The following is a 24,813-nucleotide window of genomic DNA, read 5'->3' as shown; positions in this document are numbered from 1 at the left end:
AGTTTCTTTAATCACAAATTTGGTACTTTGGAATTAAAGTTCCAAATTAACATACAAAATTTAATTTTTTTTAGCTTTTTACAAAGCAGAGCATAAAATCAAGACTGTCTCTTGACACATAATTAAGTGACAGTTGTTAGAAAGTCAAATTCATTACTTGTTGGGTCTGGCTTCAGCATTAGATGAATGCAAGTTGCTTTTGTCCTTAAACAGATATCAGTATATCAGAGCAAATGCTTGATCACTCTTGTGTATCTGATTACCCAGAACACTAGCTAAACACTCTGGAGTCAAGATGGTTACATTCAAGTTCTCATCACATTTTCAAAAAAAAAACTTAAATAGCAAAAATAAGAAGATTTAAGTTCAGTTGTGATAGTCTTTGACAGCATCTCCATTACAGCAAGTTTTAGCATTAAGATACGCACCCAAGATTCAGGTGTTTGAGCTTCTGAAGGCTGCTAATCTGTGTAGGCAGCTCCTCAATCTGGTTGTTGAAAAAGTTGAGCACTTCTATGTTTCTCAGGTCTGCGATGTTTGCTGGTACAGCTGTGAGAAAGTTTTCACAGTAAGAGACTGTAGTTAGGGCAAGCTACACAGACCACAGGCACTCTGCTAGCACCTGTCTTTTGTTGTTTGTATAGATGCTGTTTCTACTCAGCTGCTAACAGCTACCTGCAATAAAAGCAATGCCAGTATTAAAGAAGCTTCCTATGTAGCGCCAGCTCTCCTTACTGACAGGAATCACTTGGTGCTCTTCAGAAAATTACAACTATTGTTGGCCAGAGTACCTTACAGGGAAGCTACGGCAGAGAAACAAGCACAACAAACTCTCTCACAGACCTGCTGATTGCTCAAATAATCTCACATCCAAGTTCCTATCTGCTAATATTCAACAGCGATTACAGAAATTTAACTTCAGCCTTAAAAGATGAACTGTTTAGCCAAGTCAGTTGTTGACTACCTCCCATGAGCGAGTATCTGATCAATACACATACATGGTTACATTCAATTGCACGCAAATCAGTATCTGGTTATCGAGAAATATGAACAGTAAGGCAGAAGCCCTACATGGATGTGCCTGTGCAGATGAGGTTGAAACACTCTTCAGATTTGCACCTTCTGCCCCTTTAACTGAAGTTTATATAAAGGAGGCTGACAGCCTGCACTGAAGCTTGCACTGGTGTTCAGTATTCACCATGGCTCAGTCTTAATTTCAACTGCAGCAGGAACCCTTGGAGCGCATATCTAAATTGGAAAATTTTATTGCATTTATTTGGTAGCACGAGGCAATCTCAGTCTTAAAATGGAATCAATAATGTTTACAAAGCAGAACATTATAGCACGTCACATTTAGTGGATTACAAGTGTAATTACGTTGCTCCCAATAATGGGATTCCCTAACAAACATTTTAATTATAATACATAAATACTACTGTTGAGGGTCATATTCATCACAGGAGATTTTTAACATACTATTATTAAGTCACTAAGGCAAATCTTAATATTTAAAAGCCTTCCCTTTGTGGTATATTTCAACTGGTCCATGTGTATCCATAACTCAACAATGGCAAGAATTCAGCATCTTCAGAAAGGCAAGGGTAATGTACTGCTACCATTGTTTTAAATTATTCCCTAACAGAAGTTAACTAAGGATTTTAATTGACATAATTCAGCTGCTTCCAGCCTCAGTATTTCACCAGAACAGTAATTACCACTATTAAAATGTTTTCCTTTCAGAAATTAGACTTTATAATTTGACTTTGATGAGACGTAATGGACTGGCAAACCATGTTTCTGTTCTTTTCAGAGAGATGCTACATTCATTCAAGATTAGGAAACAGAAGCATTAGCAAATACAGGTTTTAGGTTTAGTCACAAAGCCTAAGCAATTCAGAGATCAAATGCAGTTATCCTTCAGTTGTACTGTTGATACAATTAATAACAATTTTGACCTTTCTGACAGTATAAAAGATTTCACTCTCCTAGAGAATTCAGTTCAGCCTAACACCACAAGCTATGCTAAATGTAATACAGAGAGCTAGACTGCAGGAACACTGAAACAACCACTTCACATTTAGCAGACAAGCCTTACCAAACCTAACTTCACACTGATGGCAAGTCAGTTCTGTACTTCAACTATTCAGGCTGAAAACCATCACAAAACAGTCAATGAATTAAAATGATCTCAAAGTCAACTAAAAGCATATTTTGCATCAAGGACAGTACTATCATTACAAACACGGGGATAAGTACCCTCCCAGTGGCCTGACAGAGTTTTGGATTACCTCGAACTAATGATGTCAGCATCAATCCATTTAGTGGATTTGGCTCTTCAAATACCTGTTAAAAATAGTTTGTTTCTCCCTCATGAATAAATTGAGCTTGCCTCTCATTTCTGACTTAGGCTACGAGGTTGTGTAGAGGAGGAATCATTTCAAGGAAGAAGGTGAACAGCCCTCAAAAATAGAAGTCTTCATTTTACCAGTCAAATCACCACACGAAACTACCTGTGAAAAGACAACACCTACATACTGAGATAGGAAGAAAATGGCTTCCCAAGATTCCTTTGTGAAGTCTGCACTTGTACTGAAGGGACCAGTTTAAGTGGGTTACACACTGAAGAGTTTCAAATTCTATCCACTCATCCCACTTGCAAACACGGGGGAAAACTTAACATCCAGTGGCCAGTTTATCAGAGATTTTTAATTTGGTTTTCTTTTGTCAGGGTATGGGTGTGAATAAGTGTCCCTTGTGAACAATAGCAGCTGTACCCTTGCCCAGTGGCTGCTAGGTATCCAATATATCTGTATAATTCCCACATACTGTTGTGAATCACTCTTAGGATACTACTGTATTATACTTCCTCTTATTATTTCCTTCAAGCTATACTAAAAACTGCATGGCTAAGCAGGTTAGGGAAAAGACTATAATTTTAGCAATGGATTTGGATGAAATACTTTGTGTCAGCCTTTTAAATCAAAACAAAGCCCTCATCCGCATCTGTATTTTTTTTTTTATTGCATGAGGGGGGTAGAGGTGTTTTGTGAGACAGAAAATGCAGTGATTGCTTGAGATTTGTAGCAGGGGAGAAAGGACCTTTTTCCTGTCATGGCTTATTTTCTGATTCAACAATTTAGATTCATTTGTATATGAAGGAATGCTGAATGGATTCTAAGAAGCAGAAGACTGAAATTAACTCCAAAGTTGTTCATACCTAAACCACACAGATTCAGTACCTTCATGTCTAGAGATGAGCAACGGTCAAGAAAAGTTAATGAGGCATCGTGTTCTTTCATCTCAGCCTTGCACGACTAAACATCCTTACTATCAACACACCGCTAAGTTGCAGAGTTCTTCACAGATTTACAGCAGACTGCCAAATACCAAGAAATTCATGTTCTGGCAATACTGAATTCCACTCGAGTCACCTTCTCATGATGAGCTGTGAGAATGAACTGTCAGCATCCTGGTTCCATTCACCCACATATTTACAGTAAGATCCGCAGTCTTAACAACTCTTCTAAGACCATCTGCTGCCCAATGCCATTAACAACTAAACTCCTCCCCAGCAAATGCTAGTAAAAGTTGGCAGCCCAATGCCTTTGCATTCTCCCATGAAGCTTCAGTCAGATCACGAAACCCCATTCATATTAAGCTTCACACTGCAAGACCAGACAAAGCTCCCTTCCCCTTGTTCAACACTGGGAATTGCACACGGAGATTCACTGTGACAGCTATAGACTTCATCTTGATTTCAAGGGCTTGGCAGAGAGGAAAAGAGTCTACAAGCTGCACACGAAGCAGCAGGAGATCTTTCTTCATGCTCCTGCAAATAAGTATTGGCAACTTGTTATACTTCAAAGGGTTTAAGAACAAACAGGCTCTTTTTCACCCTGACATTAGTGACAGTTCTTTAGGAAAATAGCTCTTAAGGGCAGCCTTTCACTCAAAGCACAACTTTATTCCTATGTAAGAGCAGCTGTTCAATAGTTCTGCTATGATTTCCAAAACATTCATATGGAAGATTAAACACCACTGTTCAGAATCTCTATAGCTCCACATGGAAGTGTCCTGGACCCAGACCCCAGTTCTCTCCACACAGTGAGCCAGGAGCTATCACAAGACGACTTACATGAAGTCTGATGTTGCCCTCTGTTGGAGAATAAATACTGGGTTAGATCCATCTTTTAGCTGAGCCAGCTATTGTGCTAGGAACATTTGTATCAGTTAAAGCAGCCTGGAGTAAAATTTATCTTAGATGTAACCCTTTCCAGTAAAGCAGGGAGTCAGAGGTTCTCTGTCTTTGACCTGGGTTTCCATACAATTCCTCTGTGGTGGCAGAGCCCTTCACAGCAGAAAATGAGCTGGCTTTCTGCTAAGTCTCAATCTCTGCAAATGATCTCCAGGATCATTCTACAGAGCACTGGAAAACAGTCAAAAGAAAAAGAAACCTCACAATTTTAGATATACACAAACTCAGGTGTTTGCAAGATTAAGTCTCCCTTCGCTTTTCATCTATGAGATGAAGCATAGCCTTTTTTTGCATTTAGTATGTATTGACATTAATCCAAATGTTTCTGAGAGCTGTATTAGAAGCCTCTGATCAAAACTTGCATTTTACTTCTACCTTGTGAAGGAAAACAGCCCATACTGTTGATAAACCACCAATTGGAGGAGGGAAATGAGTTAGTGAAAATACAAGCCTTCACGAGTAGAGCACATGATATGTAAACTGAGAGAAACATTTCAATTCATTTATATCTTAATGCTGAATGTTCAAAATAAACATTTTCCCACTGCTGCTTGGAAAAGCAGCATCTCCAACACCTGCCTATTCATAAAACTGTGAACCAAGTAATCTCTTCAATACATGTTATTCAAAAGTTACAGAAGCCTCCAATTTAATCCAATGGGTTTTGAATCAGACATCATGAAATAAGGATTTTAATTACTTTAGATTATTTTCATTGATGCTATCATCCTCAGAAACTTCAAGCTGCGGAATCCATTTTTTTTCCAGAATGCTTCTCCAGTTAATGAACTAATTAGGCAGCACCTAGGAACATGACATTAAGTAGAACCTTTAAAGGTTCTAAGGGAATATTTATCCAGAAGAGCTATTAAAATATAAATCTCTTTTCTGACAAGTAGTACTGAGTCCATGCCAGTTTCTCATTAAACCGTTCCATTTATAAGCAGGTCAAGAGTAATAGAGAGTAAAGGGAACTCAGTACCGAACTTTGGGAGTGCCATAGTCTGGTGTAGATCTCAAGTAGCATTTTCTTGCCAAAAGCAAGAGTCTGCTTAAACCTACAAGGAAACCTGCGGGCCACAGCGTAACAAACCCAGTTCTGCAGACTGTTGCTAATCCAGTTAGCTCAACAGGAACTTTGCATGAGTAAGGATCCCTCAGAGTAAAGGTCACAGCCACATGAAATGTTACTCACATTTCACGGGGGAGGGAGAATGCTGAATATGAAATCTATAATGCATTCTGTGCATCCAGTGCAACTGTACTTCTAGAGCTGGAGTCAGGTTTAAATTAATTTAACAAGATTTCTGTTATACTGAGAAAAGCAATCAGCTTCACCAAAATGAAAGGGGAATTAACAGAGGGAGAACACAACAGTTTTCATTTTAAATATTCATGGGCATGCTGATATCATACTTGGCAGTTAACCGGAGAGAATCCTCATCCCAAGTGAAGCACTCAGTACTTAATTTACACATCGTGTAGTTCAAGTCTTCCCTTTCTGCCCTTCCTCCACACTCCTCCAAAGACGGATACCAACCTTCTGCGTACTGAAAGCATTACAAATGGACTGGGCTCCTTCATCTTCAGTTTTCCCAGAAACCAGCACACTTCTTTTTTGCAATTAACTACAGAAGCATCGCAGTTATGAAAACACACTTATGAGTATGTGCTACTGATGTGCTACTGTGCTAACAAAGCAATTTATCAATAAATGGTTTTAATTTAGAAGGCAAAGACTAAGGAGAAGTGCTGTAAGCACAACAGAGGCTGAAAAGACACTGGGAAATAAGTCCCACCTAGCAAAACCACTACATTCTTGTCAGAAAATAATGCTCAAGATGCACTTAAAAGTTTTGAGAAAAATACTCAAAGCCGGGGGGGGGGAGGTTAGGAAGGGATTGCTGAATTGAAAACAAGCCATCTATCAGTAAAGAACTAAAGCCACAAAACCTGATTTTTGCTAGCTAATTTTATAGCACTAAGGGATACTATAAGTTGAGTGTGCACAGGTATGAAGGTGTGGATTTAATTATGCCTCCTCATTTCTACACATTATCTTGAAGAAAGCAAGATTAGCAAAGCTTCTTGCATTAGTTTGACACGCAAGTACTCCAGAGGACCATGGCATTCCAGCTTTAAGCAGTTGTTTCATGAGCAGTTCAGACAAAATGCTCTGCTGCATATTAAAAAAAAAATGAATACAGGCTGCATCACCTTGTTACAGGTCAGATTATCCTTACATGCTGATAGCAAGGAGCAGCTAAGAAAGAACTGTAAGAGAAGTATATAAAACCGCATCCAGTTTCCCCTCAATCCACACTACCTCTCCACACCTCCCTCCTTCAGCATTACCAACAAAAAAAACTCCATTCAATTTCTTAGATAGTAAGTTCATTAGGATGGTACAAAATTAAGCTCTTCAATGAAGTCAGTTCATCTGTGCCAAATTCACCAGCTTTGAAGATGGCAATTTCAAAATAGCCTACTTTGACCAAAAGATCTCTAGCAATTTTACATTACAACTTGTACAAATACACGGAGAAATACTGATGGTAAAAGCCATTATAGATATTTTAAGCCACTGAGGGAGATGATAAGAATTTGTACTGAAACATCAGAAAACATCGAGACTTATGAAAAATGAGCTAATATGTTTGCAGTTGCCTTTTAAAGAGAAGAACACGCAACAGCTTCAGAAGAATTATGCCAGAGGTAAACAATATTTGCCCAGGGCTGCATTTAGTATATACAATGACTCAGGATGCAATGCTGTTTCCATACATCACAAAATTTAACTATTTATGCTAAAACTGGGGACATTTCATGAGGCATTCCTACATAACATCGCAGAACAATAATCCTTCATAAATTCTTCTGCTTCACTCCCCAAAGCTACTTAAAAACCCAAGCTTCTAATAAAGCTGAATTACTCTGCCATCTGTACTTTCTCTGAACCAAGGCTTTTTTCAGGGGAAAGCAAAAAAGCTAACAAGGTATTTAATCTAAACATTTGAGCAGAACTCAGATGTCACAAATGCAGTTCAGCATGTGCATGGGAATCTCCTTTGCCTTCTTTCTCATTTCCTCCTGTGTGCCACATTCATAAAGACATTTCCCTTCAGACATCTCTGTCCCAGAAATAGGAGGTATATCCAAACTGCATCTACAACTGGAACAAAAGGCATATTAACTTCAAGCACATTCCTGAACAGGGCTGAGGGCCCACTGTGTCAGGCAGAAACATTGTGCTTTGGACACTGCCTTGCTTCCACTACACTAATAACACACTTGAATTTGGGGTAGATCACGTTAGCACAACAGCGTGGCACGTCTCAAAAGAGAGCAGAGGAAGAAGTGACAAAGAGTACATGAGCATTTTGCAGATCCCACAGCACATTTCAGCAGTCTGAAGAAGAAAACGGCTGGAGCATTTCAGTGCTGAGAGACGTGCAGTTGGTACCTGCCTCTATACCACCTCTATATAACACACCTGGGCACATAGCACAGTCAGAAAGGTGACTTCTATAAGAAATAGGCTACTGTGGGAGTGACAGTAAGGAAATTCAGCAGCAGTTTAAACTAGATCAAGGATACAGTCAAGAGGGTTAATAGCAACGAAGGGACAAGCTTTGTGCTGATCAAACATAGCAATTTAGAAAGAGATGGTAGAGCAAAGCAGCAGTAAGCAGTATGAGGAGCAAGAAAACCCTACAAGTTCTGCTGGAAGGGAAATGTACAAGGATGGTAAAAGGTAGCTATTAGGTTGTCTAAGGAACAAGATTAATGAGAAAAAAGCTGTTCTGGCAGGATCAGGAAGTTGATTTGGGAACAAAATTCAGGTATGGAAATGGAAACCAGCAGGGAAAAGCTAATGGTCTATCTCACAAAAAGGAAATGACTGGGAGTTAAGCATTACACTTGAGTACTGAGGAAGAAGCAGTGGTTAGGAAATACCAAAGAATGGTAGCAGGCAGCAGCTGAGAGGCAAGGGATAGGAGGACAGCGAATGTGACATCAGGTAATACATGCATGGAAGGTTTCTGAAGCAAAACAGTTGTTACCAATCTTTCATAATTTGGTCACTTGATAATACTGGGCAAAGGATCAGAGAGCAGAAGGACAGAAAATAGTCAGGAGGAAGCTATGAATAGCTGACAGCTTCTGAGGATGTTTAAATGCAGCAGAAGCGTATGGTAAAGCTGGGGAGCACAGGATCATCTGAGGTTAAGGAGACTGAGGAGGAGAGCAAACCTGAGCTACTGTTCAGTGCCACCTGTGAGTCAGACTGAATTCATAGCAGGGCAGAAGCTTTTTTCAGGAAAGTAAAACGCTAAAAATACTTAAACAGTGACCTCTAATGGACAAACTATATATTACTGGTATTTCCACTGAGTAGAAATACTTGTGGGCTCCAAGTATATATCCAGCTAACAACAAAGCTAGAACCTTTGAATGGATTCTCCTAATGATTACAATATCAATTAATCTATTACGTAGGCAGGTCAAATAATTGTTAGTTACTACCAGGAAAAGAACTCAAAGCATATTCTTCAAATAAGTGAAAATAAACCACGTCATGTTGGCCTACAGCCTAACAGCTGTGCAGGTACTGATGGTCAGCACTCACCCATTGTCAGTGCTAAAATAACCTTTCACATCCCACTCTGCTTTCCAGGCATGTTTTTCTGTGCTCTGCTGGCTTGGACTGCGGTTAACCTGAGCTTCTGAAAGCACCTCAAGCACACTTCCCATAATGCTTACCTTCATCAGCATTCCAATTAGGGATAACAAGGGTGACTATAGTAGGATGTGAAGTTTTGTATACACTTAAGTATAGAGTATATATAATATATATAGGAACCAAACAGTTCTTCACTTTGTGCTAGCTGTCTGAAGTCTAGAAGTTTCAGTACCATTTCATACTTAATGCCTAAACAGTTCAGATTCACAGCCCTGCCAGAAAAAAACCAAACTCAGGTAATGCCTAAGCTACAGTACATATGCTGAGATGTTCCCTTTAAGAAGGGAAATTTCTTCATTGCTTTATTTCTTGTTTACAATCCCACTGGCACAAAGAGAACAACCAGTGAAGTCTAATCTGTCCTGCTGACTTCAGCTTCCTTCTGCACAAGCACCTTTCCTTCCCCCCATCGTCAGCCATTCTGTGTTCTGCAATACCCAGTTGTTTTTTTTTTTTAATTAACTATAATCAAAGTTACACAAACTTTATTTTCAGATTCTGTGACTACTTAGTCACATTTACCCAAATTAATCCATCACACTGAAGGGCCGCTGCTCAGCCCCCAATTTCCACAGATGTGAGGAAGATTTCCAGGACCTTTATTCCATTTTATTTTGATGTTAGCCAGTGGGTTCAGGAGATGCCTGGTCAGCCTAGACAATCTACACAGACTAATAGCATGAACATGACTGTCTTTAATTTTGCTTCTCAGCTTTTCCACCTATATAGTGGCTAGATGGCTTAGCTTGAGAAATCACTAGATGATGGAACAGAAAACTCTACTATAGCATATGGGTACACTGGCCCATATGTCTAAGTTAAAAAAAAAAGTAGTACTTGCTTTCTCCCTCTGCTTTCAACCGATTCATTGCAGGAGACCTCAAAATGGAACCATCCCAGGTTTGTCAGTTACACAGCAACTGGTCCAACAAGACTGCAGAAACACTACTTGGCTTCCCCTACAATTTTGCTTCTGATTTTGAAGCTGTTCTGCCAAAAAGGTTCTCATGAAGCAGCAGAAGCACAAATTTGACTCTTCCATGGCTTACCTGGAACAGAGGCAGCCAGTTCAAGGCTCCTCCATTAGCACAGCACCAAATAGGTGGCAAAAACTCAAGGCTTATAACCTCCAAAAAAAAAATCCATGCGGATTTGAGTACTTCTAATAAAAAGTGATTTACCAACAGGTAAATGCAGAAGCACCAGCAGTATGAATGGCATACTAAATATATTACTAAAAAAAACCCCCACATATGATGGACTTAATAGCATAATTCTCATATTTGTTAATGAAACTTTACTTACTTTTAATAGTTTGCTGGCAAAAATATGAAATGCGGTTACATAAAATATGCATATTCAATTTTTACATATATTTGTTCTTCCAGATAGACATATTTACTCTAAACAGCAGAGAAAACAGCAAGCAGAACACTCATTTAAATGGCAGAAAACTAGTAGAAGATGCTAATATGACCTTAGTGTAGCATGTCAAGTGTCAGTGCCACCTGCTTCCTAGTCATTTTAAGAGCAATCCGCTAAGACAATTAATTATGTAGCTTAAAAGATTAGGTCAACAGTGTCAAATATGAAAATATGAACTTCAAATTTAGCCTTTTTAAAATGTGTGCTGCCTATTTAAGTGTCTATATCACTCTGTGAAAGAATAGGAAGTTTCAGACACGGTGAGCTACTTCTCAGGAGAAGTGGTTTTACCATCCCCTGAAATAAACCCAAACATAGATAGGCAGACAGTATCTCTAGGCTGAGAGAACAGATATTTTCTTGCAGCCTGCTGGTCTAAGGGCTACTTTAGAACAAAAGAGAAATCAAAAAAACTGAGATTTAACATAATGCAGTTGTAGAATATGGCAGCCCTTAAACAAATATTTTGAAAACCGAAACTAATTCCAAAGGAGTGGTCTAGTTTGGCTTTTTCTTGAGTAAAAAAACCTGAAAGCATTCTTCTTGGACACCTCTTACTAGCATATCTTCTTCCTCCTTCAGTCAGGTCTTCAGCCAAGATTTCTAACTAGGATATAGGTTAGTTTTGGCAGTGCAGTTTTGGCACTTAAGCTGAGGGATGTCACTCTCTCCTGGCTCAATTCTCAGACATGCAAGTTTACCCTAATTGGAGTCTTACTGCAGGAGTTTCAGCCTGCCTTCTCTTCCTCAGAATCACATTTTACTGCTATAAGCCCAACCAGCTGTGCATTCAGCTGAACTCACCCATCAACTACATTTAAGATTTGTAAGGTGTCACATGGAAAAGACAATTAAGTCCTCAGAAGTTTATTACCATTCAGAAGTTTTAGAATTAAATTAAAAAAAAGGGAAAGAATAGTCACATTTACCAAGAATAACATTCACAACTCATTTCATCCTTGTGCCAGGCAGTGCTCGTTCAGAAGACATCAGAGCAGACAGCAGATGAGAGCCAATTTCTACTCAGCAACACTAGGTGCAATTCACTTAACCCAACTTCAGATGCATCATCTGACCTTCTCTCACACAGCTTTTAGACAGAGGTGAGCAGAACAAAAATGCTGTCTTGAGATGCCCACAACTCTCCAAAAGCTGCAGAGCTAAAGCGGCTGAGCCGAGCACAGCTACCTGCATAGCTTTACGCAGCTGGAGTTCAGAGACACGCACCTCCCTGCAGTGACCTGAGGGAACACCAAAGCCTCACAGTTCCCCGCTCCATCAGAGACTGAGAACAGATGACTCACAGCCAAAGGTTATCATAATGCTTTCCCAAAACATTTTCTCAGCTTCCAGCTACTTGCAACTTTCTGACCTTGTAAACTAGAAGTAGATCTGCGCGTTTAATAACAATGCTTAACATTTTCCTTTCCTGACATCACCCATGAATTCCCTCATCACCTGTCATCTGCAAGTTAGGTAGCTGGAAATTGCTGGTCAAATTTGTAAATAAATCAAAGGCAAGAGGACACTATGCAGCTAGGAGAACAGAGCCTACAATACTTAGTTCATATTTCTCACTCATACTCAAATACTACCCATATTCTTACCTATTTCACACTAATTTGTACAATTGTTTAAGCTGTTCATTAATATCCAATGAACGATATTTAGAGAATCAGTGTTCACATGGTGGAATCTAAGAATATTTTCACTTTCTTCACGCTTAATCCTCCTTCAAATGTTCAAATCCTTAAACAAGATTTCCATATTAATACATAGGTTTTAAATAACACACTGTAACAAGACAGCACACCATTGACAGTGGAGTAGCAAGGTCCTAGGCTGCAGCAAGTGAGGATTTCCTCAAATGCAACAGCTGTGGGCACAGAAAGAAAAAAAATCTGCTTACCCTTAGAAGGCCTCAGGCACACAGGGATCTCCAGCAAGACACCCTTACCTCCACTGCCAACACTTAAATGATGTCTGGGAAGGGGTGGATCCTGGCTGCACCCCTTCCATCACTCAGGAGCACTGCATGCACCTGAGCTTCCCTGGGTTGGCCCTGCCTTCCCACCAGGTGCTCAATCACTGGTTCAGGCAGTGACTCAGTGTTTCTGCTGCACACACACTATCTTACAGCCCGTGCAGCATTTTTCAATTGTTGCGAATTTGATAGTTTTGTTTTGATTGGTTGCTGCTTCTTTTTTCCTCCACCCTATTCTCAATCTGTAAAGCTTTTCCTGGGGATAGTCTGGTATGAGCTACAGCAGCTGCCCAGTCTGCTCTCCAACACAAGTCCACTTAGGTAGTTCCACTCCCTTCCCTATCTCCACACTCCTAAAAAATTTAGAAGTTTCCAAAGAGTTTCAAAAGGAGAAGAGTAAGACAGAAATCCACTGACACACACTGAGAACAGAGAAGAACAAGCAGAACATCAACAAAACCAGGACATTTCCTCTCTTTACAAGACACACCATAACAGGGACTAGATGAAACTCATTGCTTGTCTTTCAAAAGGCAAGTAGCGATGTTTGGAAAAAAAACACAGACAGATAAGCCTGAAGCTTTCTCTTATAGAGAAACTATTAATTTTGCCTCACAAGAGTGAGTTTGTTTTCATGATACGGTCTCCACGGACACCTTGGTTGAGGCTAGGGGAAGTAGTATCCAGAGGGTAATAACTGAACATGTTAGACTGCAACACAATCAAGAAACAGTTCACACTCAGAAGATTTGTTGTTGTCAGTAAGACTGGTTGACTTTCATGCCCAAAGCACACATTCAGTTGGCCTTCAACACATACACTTGGTTACAGATGTAATGCAGCTGAGTTGTAGTTTTCACTTGCTCCAGTCAAAGAAAGCACCCATCTCCTAAAAAGCCAACTGTTTTTTTTTTTTTTTTTTGCTACAGTGCAAAAAAGTTCAAAAGGTAGAGAATGGATTTTTGACTGACTGGCACCCATATGACAAGTTGACTAACTTGACTCTAGTATGTGGAAAATTTGTTTTGAAGTCAGAAAGAAAAGCTGAATATGACTGCTAGCTTATACCCACAAGGTTTTTATCTTTAAGTGTTTCACCAGGACCACCCTCCAAGTAGTGACACTCCCTCTATAAAGACTAAACTAGTAGCAGCAGCTTTTAAATACTGTTCTGCAGCTGCAATGAAGTAGGAAGTAAATACTTACTTGTAAGCTTGTTGTGACTCAAAACCAGCTGTGTGATGTGAGACAACGTAACTGTAAATGAATAGAGAAAAAAAAAGTTTATGAACAGACATGGCAACTGAAAGCTTGCATTCCTTTCAGCTAAAAAACCCATGAGTTACTCTCCCCAGTTAAGTAACTGTAGTTCATATGCATGAATACAAAAACCAAGACAGGCTCAAGACTTAGGGATGCATTGAGCTCCTGCTCCATTCCCTTACTTCTGTCTCTGTTACTGCATGAAGCACTGTTAACACAAGCAGTACCCTGCCTCCCTGAAGAAGCCTGACTTCACACACTCTCCTATGGGACGTGTACAGGAACACCTTTTTCATTTCTGTCTTTTGAATCCTACCCAGGAAAGAAGCAACAGATTAACATTCACCAAAACAGCAACATGACACACATCACATCTCCCCATCTTCCCTATTCATTATCTTCAAGTCTCAAGCAGCAATAGCTGTATTTACAGCCTTTCACCCACAAAGCAGTTTTACATACTTTATTGAACTATTAAAACCTCAGATTTTTCCTCCTCTACACCTTAACTTGCAATGCTCTCTCTCCAGAACAGCCCTAGAAACCACAGTCTGGAACTCCTCCCTCCTGAAGGACAACTGTAGGGCTGCATCTCTCACTGCTTTCCACAAGCAATTAGCCCAGAGACAGCCCAAACGGATACAGCTGCCTCATGGAAGAAAGGAATCCTGATGAGAACATGTGAGAACTGGTCATGCTAATGCATACTTCCTACTTCGCAAGTTTGAGAAGACCACTGTATCAGTAAAGGAAATACCTCCCAGCAATGCGCTTTCCACTGCTTCAGCCAGCCCTTAAACTCATAACACAGGCAGAGGTAATCTGACAGCAGAACAAATGCAGTCACCCAAAGGCAGAAACAGAATAGAAAGTTCAGGGAAAGAAATCAAAATGGACTGACACAGTTCCCCCTCCAGCTGCAGGCTGGGGAGGAAAGAAGGGCCAGGAGCAGAAAGGAAGGAACAGTGCACCCACCCCAAACTTCTCTTAAAGAACAAGCTCATGAGTGCTGCTGCAACAGCTCAGTAGGAGAAGGAGGGCAGAAGGCAGCCCAGCTCGTGGGCAGCCTGCGAGAACACCATGTAAGAACCAGCACTGTAGGGCAAAAGGGTACAGCAGCCTCAAAGATCAGAACCAAACGTAGGGAGTCAGTGTCCCCAGGTTTAAGGCAGGTGCTGACACGGGCTGCCCAGAGCTGTGCACACCCCATGGCTGGAGGTGTTCAAGGCCAGGCTGGATAGGGCCCTGGGCATCCTGATGTAGAAGCTGGCAACCAAACGACTAACTAAGTGTATGGCAGGAAGCTGAAAACAGATGGGCTCTGGGGTCCCTTCCAACCCGAGCCATTCTGTGATTCTATGGTCTGTAACCTCCGGACCTAACTTAACTGTATGCAGAAACAGGGCACAAGCTATCCAGACACAAAGCCACAAAGAAGGGGAAATGGTCTCATTTCCATGTAGCACTAAGTCTCAACAGCAGCTTCCCATGCTACTTGCCCCCCCTGGACTGCTGCTTGTCCCAGCAGTTCTCTTTCCCTGCTAGAAGCCTGTTATTAGCTCTACATCCTTCAGATGCAGACTTGATAGTCTCAGTTCCTACTATCGAGCCCCTTACGCACAGCAGTGTATTCCACACATCACTCTCGGAACTCTGCACTTACGCCCAGGGAAAGAAAAAACAACTATCTTGTTCTGCACTTAAGTTAAGGAACCAACTCACAGTAGAGCTTCAAGTCTTTGTCTACATCCACCAGCATCACAAAGAGATCAGCTTTGTTCCACTGTATTTAATGGGCCAAAGACTTTCAGCTGGACAGACCTACTTCCTGTGGCCTAGCTCCACAAGGAGAACAATACGTATTTTCTTCATTACAGCTTAAATGTTTGTGTGTCTATACACATAATGCTCTCCTCTCCACAAAGCTCCCTTACTCCCCCACATTAGCTAATGCAGGAGGGGTTCAGTTAGTCAAGCAATGCTGTCCCCAAGCTGCAAATGCTCCAAAACCAGGTGTTAGGAAAAATATATATATATCAAAATAAAGAACAGAAAACAAAGCCCAGAGCTGTCACCCCACTTCTGTGGCCTTGACCACCTCATTCACTTTGCACAAAGCTTTGCCAGCTTTAGAACAGAATGTGGAACTCAGATAATCTGCTCACTGAAGTCACTTTGTGAAGTCCATAATGAAACTCATTACATTAAAATCATCAGTCCCCATGACAGGTCTCTTAATAGCAACGTAGACCAACCCCAACTCCTCAAGGAAAGGCTCAAATTTAGGCACCAATACCATACGCTTCTCTTAACTCTTTTCTGTGAGCCACCTCTTCTGTGAAAAGAATGCGACTTCAATGATAGTTCGTTAACATTGTGGCCAAACACAGCCAAGTTCGCCAGCTGAAACTCATAAGTAGAGTATACCTTAAGCACACAGATCAGAACAACTCAAATGGACTAGAAGAAGGGCCTGGAATTTCCTGCCTGTATGCACAAGATGTAATTCAATACTTAAGTACAAATAATTAGTATAGCTTTTAATTCATGCAAGAAACCAGCTGAACAGGCCACAGAAGAAGACAATCCCTGAAGTCCATTCGGTGCTGGACTGAGCAGAACAGAAGCTCTGTTCATATTCTGATTTTAAAGCTAAGACTGCTGACTAACTCCTTGAAGCACATGTACTACTGGCCTTTAACAACACAAGCATACAGGCATTGCTCGCTGCTCCCTCTCCCATTTGTCACACTCTCTGTCTTCCTCAACCAAGCCAGTTTTCATAAGCATTTTCTTCCCAACATGTCTCTACAGAATAGAACAAAGCCCCAACATCAAGGATTTCAAGGCTGAAATCCATCGATCAAAGACTTCTCAATCTGGATCTTACTGCCCAGATTCAGTCAAACCCAGACACCTTGCCTGAAGAGCCCGAGCATCCCAGTCAATCCTGCGGCTTGACGAAGAATCTCATTGTATCTTTGACCATAAACATGCCTACATCCCATGAAAGGGAAAAAAGCTTTAGGGAGATGTGTACTGGACTACCTGCAGCAGCATGGCAGCCATGTCCAGACAGCAAGAAGATCCAAAGCTACTACCAGCTCAGAGATCAAACAGCACGCATTTGAATAGCATGGGACGAGGCATAAAGCGGTGCTTGGCCACCCTGCAGAAGAGGTGAACTTTCTCCGTTACATTAAGATGACCTCAGTTAAATGAGAAGTCCCTGGAAACACCAAGTCTTTCGGTGTCATACACTCCCTTCCATGAAAAGGACTGTGCTGTAGGATCAGCTGGTTGTGGTCTTCCTCATCCTACAAATATACACTGAAAGTCCATTTCACACAACTAAACTACCAACTCTATCAGCAGACATCTATCTTCAGCAACTAATACCCCCGAGTAACAGCAGAAGGCTGAAAGAGGTACAGCTGGAACCATCTCCCTTTGTCTCCCGTGAGATGCAAAGGGCACAGGGATTCCCACAGGGCAATAACTGTAACCTCTGTACAATAGCACAGGAGACACAAAGAAAGGAGGCTGTAAGGACCTCAGAGCCCCTGTTGGCAGGGCACTGACTCATACGCAGCAGATAACTTAACTGGATTTCAAGAATGCACCATATGTGCACACAGAATTTAGAGGGTCAGGATGCCAACAGCTGCCTGAGTAATTAACTCACCTGGCAACTACAAACTCTCATGATGGTCCCAACCCCATTACTGCCTCAAAACAGAGTGGGTGGGGGAAGAGAATTGAAGCTCTTCTCTTTTTGCCCTAGTATCAAGTGCTGCTTCCACATACTGCCAGTTAGCTCTACACAATATATCTAGATGGCAAGTCTTGGCTTACTTTTCTCTTAATAAAGGGGGAAAAAATAACCCAAACCACCACAACAGGAAGACTCCAGAGTTCTTGCTGGACCAAGATAGGACACCGCCACTCCCACTGCAGGAAGTTCCCATGGAATGAGCCCTGCAGCAGCACACAGCACAACCTGCGAGCAGCCTGACACTCCATTCTCTGTGCTGTGGTTATTCTAGGAGTGAACAAAAATTCTAGGCATATTAATTCCTACCACATAAGCATGTGCTTTGTATAAAATATGAATAGCTCACAGATGGAATGATAACGAGAACAAATTAACACTTAGAGTAAATAGCATTTCATCCAATATTCCTTTCCCCAACAACACGACTACAGAGCAGCAGATGTCCCGAGTTATTCGGGCAAAATAATTCATAGCTTCCCCACACCTATCACTTCAAGTTAAGTAAATCACAGATCAGCTCTAAGAACAACTCCCTCGTTCAAGATGACTGCTTAGATTTCCACCAAAAAATGCCTGAGTGAGGCAAAAGGCATCACACCCTACTTGCTTAATGAGACAGTTCACTTTACAGGACATCATCTGATTCTCTTTACCTCCACCTGTCAATACCTAGGTGTTTTGTCAACAAATGTAATCCATTTATTCCAGAATATTGAATTAAAAACAAACAAAACAACAAACCAAAACCGAATGAGCAGAACTCATACATTTCCACAAGAGCAGCCACTTGTTGAAACTATTCATATACGGGAGCACAAATAGCACACAAATGTTTTAACCACAGGTACAACATTTGTTTTGCATATTGGAATATGAAGAAAATATTTTAAAGATTAAAATTGTTTCACCTGGTCTTTGTGTTAGTGGAATGCACTGAACTACAGAACATTGAGACCAAGGGACATTTCAAATCTCAAATGAAATGGTTTGCATTAGAAGGGTCCTTAAAGCCCTCCTGGTTCCACCCAGGGCCGTGGGCAGGGCTGCCCCCCACCAGCTCAGGCTGCCCAGAGCCCATCCAAGACAGTCTTGAGCACTCCAGCGATGAGGCACCCACAGCTCTGGGCAGCAGTACTTCACCACCCACTGAGTAAAGAATTCCCTCCTAACATCTTACCTACATCTCTTCTATTCTACTCTAAAGCCATCACTCCTTGACCTATCATTACACTCCTTAATAAAGTGTCCTTCTCCAGCTTTCCTCTTAGCAATTTAGGTACTGGAAGGCCACAGTAAGGTCTCTCTGGAGCCTTCTCTTCTCCAGGCTGAACAAGCCCAGTTCCCCCAGCCTGTCCCCACAGGAGGTGCTCCAGCCCTCCCAGCAATCGTGTGGCCTCCTCTGACAAACCAGCCGACAGCTCAGCCTTCCCTTTAATGAAGGTGGAAGCAGGAAGAACTGGAGAGGTCAACAAATTTCTAGGTTTAAGCTACTTTAGGACAATTTTAGACATTGAGTGTTCATTTCCAACCAGATATGAAAAGCTCAATTTTGAGACAGCATCAAAATTTGACACAGGAAAATGTTTGGTTTGCTCTATCTGTCCTACAGACTTCTTTGGGAGGGCAGGAGGCAAAAAAAAAAAAAGCACCTGTCCTGTAAGGCAGCAAGAGAAGCCAAAAGAGAGTCCAAGCAAAGCAAAATTCATCTTCTTTTCCTCCCTCCCTGTTATGAGTCTTTTTTAGAGTACCACAACAAGAGCTGTAGTTGAAGAAACGTGATTAGCACACAACAGCAGAGTTACACAGCACACTGCTTTCCAGTCAGTGCAACTGCATCGACTTAATGTGAATTAAGTTACAAAAGTTTAAAGGCAAGCTCACCAGCCACCCACAGAGAGTACCCACACGTGCAGTTGGACAAGGCCTGGGCAAGCTTCTTGAAAAACAACCAAAGCTGCAGAAGGCAGCTTACCATGGGACTTACTGACCCTCTGAGGAGGGAGCAGCCATTACTTCAGGAGACAAAACACTCATCAACAGTTATCAAACAACTTCAGAGCATCCTCCAACTCAGTGAGCCATTATATCTCCCACAAGGATGCTCTCAACTTGGAGAAGGCTTCGAATCACTAGGCTAAGATGCATGATGCAGCACGCACAGGTGTGTGCATCTGCACACTTATTTGATGCAGCGTAACTGGGGCACCCTGAGTCCACGCCCACCAAATCACATCCCTGAGTGCCACATCTACCCTTTCCTTCAAAACATCCAGAGATAGTGAAAGTCCTCCTAGAGCTGCTGCAGCCCAGTCCTCAGCACTCCCGCACAGTTAAGGGGAGGTCGTGAACTTCCAGCTGATGCACTTCAATGTTACCTTTCCTCCCAGCCGAAGGAGCACAGCTGACCACATACCTCAGTACTGACTATTGGACTCAACGCCTACTGAACTCAGCAACAGCTCCTAACCCACATCTTAATGTATCGGAGACTATCAACGGGGTAAGTGCAGATCTAAAGAGGGGTCCGTGGTCAAGGTGAGCCAGCCACGAGTTGGCCTGAAACAACCACTTATCCAGCAGAGTGCAGGGAAACTTCTTCCTAAACAAGGCTCACACCACGGGCTCCACAGCGCGACGCACCCCGCACAGCTCGGGAGCAGGAAGAGAACCGGCAGAGAAGGCAGGCCCGGGGGCACACACCGCGGTTCTGCACAACCTCCGGGCCCGGGCGGGGACTGCAGACACGGGGTACGCTCACCTACGCCCTGCGAGCACCCCGCGCTCCCGCCCGCGGTGCGGCGTAACACGGGCCGGGCCCGGCACCGCAGGGCGCGGCAGTTCCCCTCACCGCGGCCACTCCCACCCGCAGCCCGGCCCAAATAAGGCAGTGCCGGCGCTCCCGCCCGCGGCGCCCCGCTACGCACACAGGCCGGGCACGTCCAGCATGTTGGAGATGCCGCGGTCGCACATGTCCACCTCGGGCTGGTTCTTCTCCCGGCTCTCCTCCACGATCTTCTTCAGCGACTTGGACATGGCCTGGGCGGGACACGTACAGACACACCGTCAGAAAGGCGGCTCCCGCTCGGCACGACGACACCGCCCGCGGGCCCCTCCCGCCCCGCGTCCCCGCGCGCTGCCCCGACCCACCACCGCGAGACCCCACCCCGACTCACGGCGCGGTGCAGCGGCGTCGGGTTGAGGCGGCGGTGGCGGTGACTGGGCGTGGCCCCGCTGCTGCACGCGCCCACCCCGGCCCTCCCCTGAGCTGAGCCCCTCCCGCGCGCAGACGCGCTGCCGCCCTGCCCGGGAAGCGGAGACCTCCCCGCGCTTCCGGAGAGAGGTCCGCACGCTGGGGGCGGTTCCAATTGCGGACAGCAAGGGTGCTGAGCCAATCAGCGCGCTTTCTCAGTGCCGACTCGCTGACCATTGGCTGGAAGAGCTGAAGGATGTGGTTCGCCTGCCAATAAGCGCGAACCATGTCTGAAAGCGGGGACTTCAGTCCCCAGCCCGGTTGTGCGGCTTCAGCTGTGGCGCATGCGCGGTGGAGCTGCCCGGTGGAGGCGCGCGCGCACCTGAGGGGGCGGCAGGGCCGGGGGTGTCCTGCTTGCTGTCATTGGAGCAATTAACGACTCCATCTATAAAATGACCCGAAGCGTGGACGCACGCTGAGAACCATAGCCTTGAGTTTTGCATTTCCACAGAAAGCAGGGATAAACGGGAGGGTGTCTTAACCAGCACATCACAGAGCCATTACGGTTGAAAAAGCCCTCTGAGATCATTTAGCCCAACCTCCAACACATCCCCAACCACGTCCGTCCTTCAGTGCCACAGCTACGCGTTTCTCGAACCCCTCCGGGACAGTGACCGCAGCACCTCCCCGTGCAGCCGTGCCAGCGCCTCACCGCTCTTCCTGAGGACGTTTTCCTCACATCCAGCCTGAAATGTTCCTTTAGCATTGCTACGGGTATCATTTTAGCTTTTCCTTTCTAAGAAAGGGAACGTTTTAGCTCTGAGATGCAGAGCCACGTTTATCACGAGATGGCGCTCGCTGCGCGGAGTCCCTTCCTGAAGGGCTGCCTTCGGGCCCGCCCGGCAGGGCTCTGCAGCCCCAAGGATAGCAGCAAAGCGGGCACGGTTCCTCTTTGCAGGAGCACAAGCCCGTACCACGCTCCTGTCTGAGCAAATGCCCCATTGCCAGCAGTGAATGAGCTCGGTGTTCGCTATTTTCTTAGAGAGGACGGTCACAGCCTTAGCCAGATTAATTGCCCATAGGCACATGCCTTAGGACAGCTGGTTCAAGTAGGCGAGCCCTGTTGCAAGGATAGGCGGCTCGCTCCCTGCGCTCCTTCCTAGCAGCCAGCACTGAGCTTTGCCTCCTGCTGCTTCTGCTGTCCCTCCCAGCTGCTCTGGTCACTGCTGGCTCCGGTGATGGGAAGCAGCAAAGGGAGGCGAGGATCAAACTCCGCCTTTCCTGTTGCTGTCAGGGGGAGTTGTAACCAAGGAAATCATAGAATCATTGAATGTCTTGTGTTAGAAAAGACATTAAAGTCCACTCAGCCACACGTCACGGGCAGGGCTGCCCCCCACCAGCTCAGCTGCCCAGGGCCCCAGCCAGCCCAGCCTTGAGCGCCTCCAGAGATGGGGCACCCACAGCTCTGGGCAGCAGTGCCAGTGCCTCACCATCCCAAGAATTTCCACCTGAAATCTAACCTAAATCTGCCCTCTTTTAGTTTCAAGCCATTCCCCTTTGTCCTATTATGCATTATTATTCTATTGTTTTCCTCCAAAAACCAGCACGCTGTAATTTGGCGTTAGTATACTCCAACAGCAACATGCACCTGCACAAACAGTTGTCCACTGCTAGGCACTGCTGCTAAAAGTTTATCTGCCAAAATGAGACTAATTCTGTGTGATATCTGACACAATGTCTATTTGCTGATCTTCGCCTTGTGAAAGCAAACTACTCTACTTTGGCCTCTATTTTTGTAATCAGCTATTATCATTGTAAGCATCATTTATTAACAACCCTGTGTTGCTGCTATTGTTCTTGTTATGAATGGCAGTCAGCGTTACTAATTTTTAACACATTTCCCTTTAATCGGGACTGCCAAATAACTCTGTGGCATTAGTTTGGCAGCTGGCAGAAAAATAATTACACTAAATATCTTAATTCTGTTGCCTAGGACTTATCTCGAATTACTGTGGGAAACTGAGACAGCTCCTCCTTTGCTTTATGAGCCAGCTGAAAACAGTTTTGCAGTCAAAATGCTTTGAATATTTAACTAAAATTGGTGAATGTTTTAAATCAAACAGCACTGTGTTTTTTAGCATTGTAGCTGTATATATTCTCTCCCCTTTGGTTCAAGTAATTATAGCCCAAACGACCTCATTCTGTTATTATTTCTCATTGTTTATAAAGAATAGCCCAAGCACATAGGAAGGGCAATTCAGAAATGTTGTTATGGATGTTTTAGTGCTTATCTTTCAAACCTTAGTCTTTGAAGTCCTTACCATTCATATATAACTGTCTTCTAAAATATGCTTTTTGTATAAGTAGATATAATAATGTCTAGAAAATTTACACATAAGTAAAAAAAAATCTGTCTCTAGAAGGTGATAGTGTGGACATTGATTATCTGTACTGTGTCATTTACAGTGGAGAGGTCTGTAGCCATGCAGGTATTACAAGACAGACATGCAGTATTCACAACCACGGCGTGATCTATAAACCAGTCAGCGGCATGCAAAGACATAAAAGCAAAGATATTCCTGGCAGTATTGTGAAACAAAGCCATAGTCATACTAAACAAAGATTTTGTCCTTTGAACCGTACACTGCAAATAACAGGCTTTTTTTAGAAGTTGTTTTTTTTAATATATTTAGTTGTTCCAGTTTGCTTTTGCCATGCAACCATTTTAAAGTGTTCTAAATTACTCCTTACCTTCCAAGACAGAAACATGGCTGGACAACAGCTCTCTCCTTTAAAGACCTTCGCTTTAATAGTTCTGCAGTGGTATTTTTCTTGTGGTTGCTCACATAAGATGTTAGAGGACAACAGTGAGTTACTTTCTTCCTGTTTTTTTTTAAACAACGGGTTTGATAATTTACTCTAATTTTAGACTTTGACTATTTTTGGCAAGAGTCAGTTGGGCCAGATCAATTGAACCTTGTACCAGCAGCTTCATTCAGCACCATTCGTGGGCATTCATTCTCTGCTGGACTTTCATTTTCTGTACAGAACCTCATGCATATTATTCACACGTAAATACAATTATGCACAAGTATAGCTGTAACGTTTAAAGACGTACCAAGCATTACTTACTGTTAGATTTTTAAAATTTATTAATCTTACAGATTTCTCTTCCTCTCCTTTGTGGTGTTTTTCACACTTTCTTCTTTCTGCAGCAATTCAGTGATTCCATAAATTTTGTTTGGCATCACCACCAAAATTCATACCAAGATCGGGATTGATCTGTATTACAAAGCTGTCTGAAAGCATTTCAGCTGCTTGAAAGTGAACTATGATTTTTCTCTTAGTGAAATCTGTCTTTATGAAGTAAACATTTCAACACACTGCTCAGTTTGCAGCCCTCCCTGTGGAGCTTGGGGCCAAAGGCTGCATTGCCAAAACTGGCCTCCCAGCAATCATAGCCAGACACTGTGCAACAACCAAGAGCCTTGGCAGGCCAACATGGGGCCAGGGGTCTCCTCAGGGGAACAAACTTAGTGTCAATAAACTGTATGGCTAGTCACCAAGATCAGCTGCAAAAAGCCACTAACAAACGTAATTAATTAAAACTAGGTACAGATTTCTATTAAGTGTGTTGGTCTGTCGTAGTCTTGGCAAGACCAAGGTTCAGCCTGTCAGAGAACTCATTGTCCACAGGGGAAAGGAATGTACTGCAAAACTTGGCCAGCCTCGCAGCAGCAGAGAGTTGCCTGGGTGAGATGTGCCCTTCTGCTCCACCGACGGCTTCCAGATGGGCAGAGTTGCAGGCTGCTCAAGTGCAAAAACATAATGTTCTTGCCTAAAATCTGACACTGGCGTGACCATCCACCCAGCAGCAAGAACCAGTGACCGCATCTGCCCCATTCCAACTGCACCAAACCCATGATGATTCATCGGAAGGTCAAAACCACGATGGATGCACATGAAGTCCCATGATACAGCCGTCCCCTAGAAAAAATAAACTCCTTCCTGATCTCTGCAGGCAACCAGCTGAAGCCGTGCTTAACTGTACTTACATTGTCTTATGAGTTGTTGTATTTAGAGCTTATTTTGTAGCTTTATCTCCAGGCAGTTCAGATGAATTTGTTTTCTTAGCCGCCCTTTTACAGGTCTTCTAATAAACTTAATGGACAGAGAT

The 24,813-nt window shown here is 43.2% G+C and overlaps 1 protein-coding gene across 4 annotated transcripts in view; it reads right to left on the bottom strand.

Annotated features, from left to right (window-relative positions):
* The window catches only part of RSU1 (Ras suppressor protein 1), a 100,828-nt gene extending 77,323 nt beyond the window's left edge, over positions 1-23,505 (bottom strand). For 2 of the 4 annotated variants that reach the window (XM_015281386.4, XM_015281387.4), the window contains exons 1-4: positions 23,388-23,505; positions 20,371-20,482; positions 13,615-13,665; positions 429-549 (exon numbers count right to left, since the gene is read on the bottom strand). In XM_015281386.4, the coding sequence (XP_015136872.1) occupies positions 429-549; positions 13,615-13,665; positions 20,371-20,482; positions 23,388-23,405 (302 nt within the window). In that variant the 5' untranslated portion in view covers positions 23,406-23,505. Of the gene's footprint in view, positions 1-428; positions 550-13,614; positions 13,666-20,370; positions 20,483-20,619; positions 20,677-23,387 lie in introns of those variants that run through there. The other 2 variants (NM_001199591.3, XM_025147185.3) reach the window with 1 other exon arrangement.
* Positions 23,506-24,813: the final 1,308 nt, after the last annotated feature.

Source organism: Gallus gallus, chromosome 2 (genome assembly GCF_016699485.2).
Source record: "Gallus gallus isolate bGalGal1 chromosome 2, bGalGal1.mat.broiler.GRCg7b, whole genome shotgun sequence".
Lineage (NCBI taxonomy): Eukaryota > Metazoa > Chordata > Aves > Galliformes > Phasianidae > Gallus > Gallus gallus.
The sequence above is the reverse complement of the archived record's forward strand: the minus strand, read 5'-3'. Positions and strand labels throughout refer to the sequence as shown.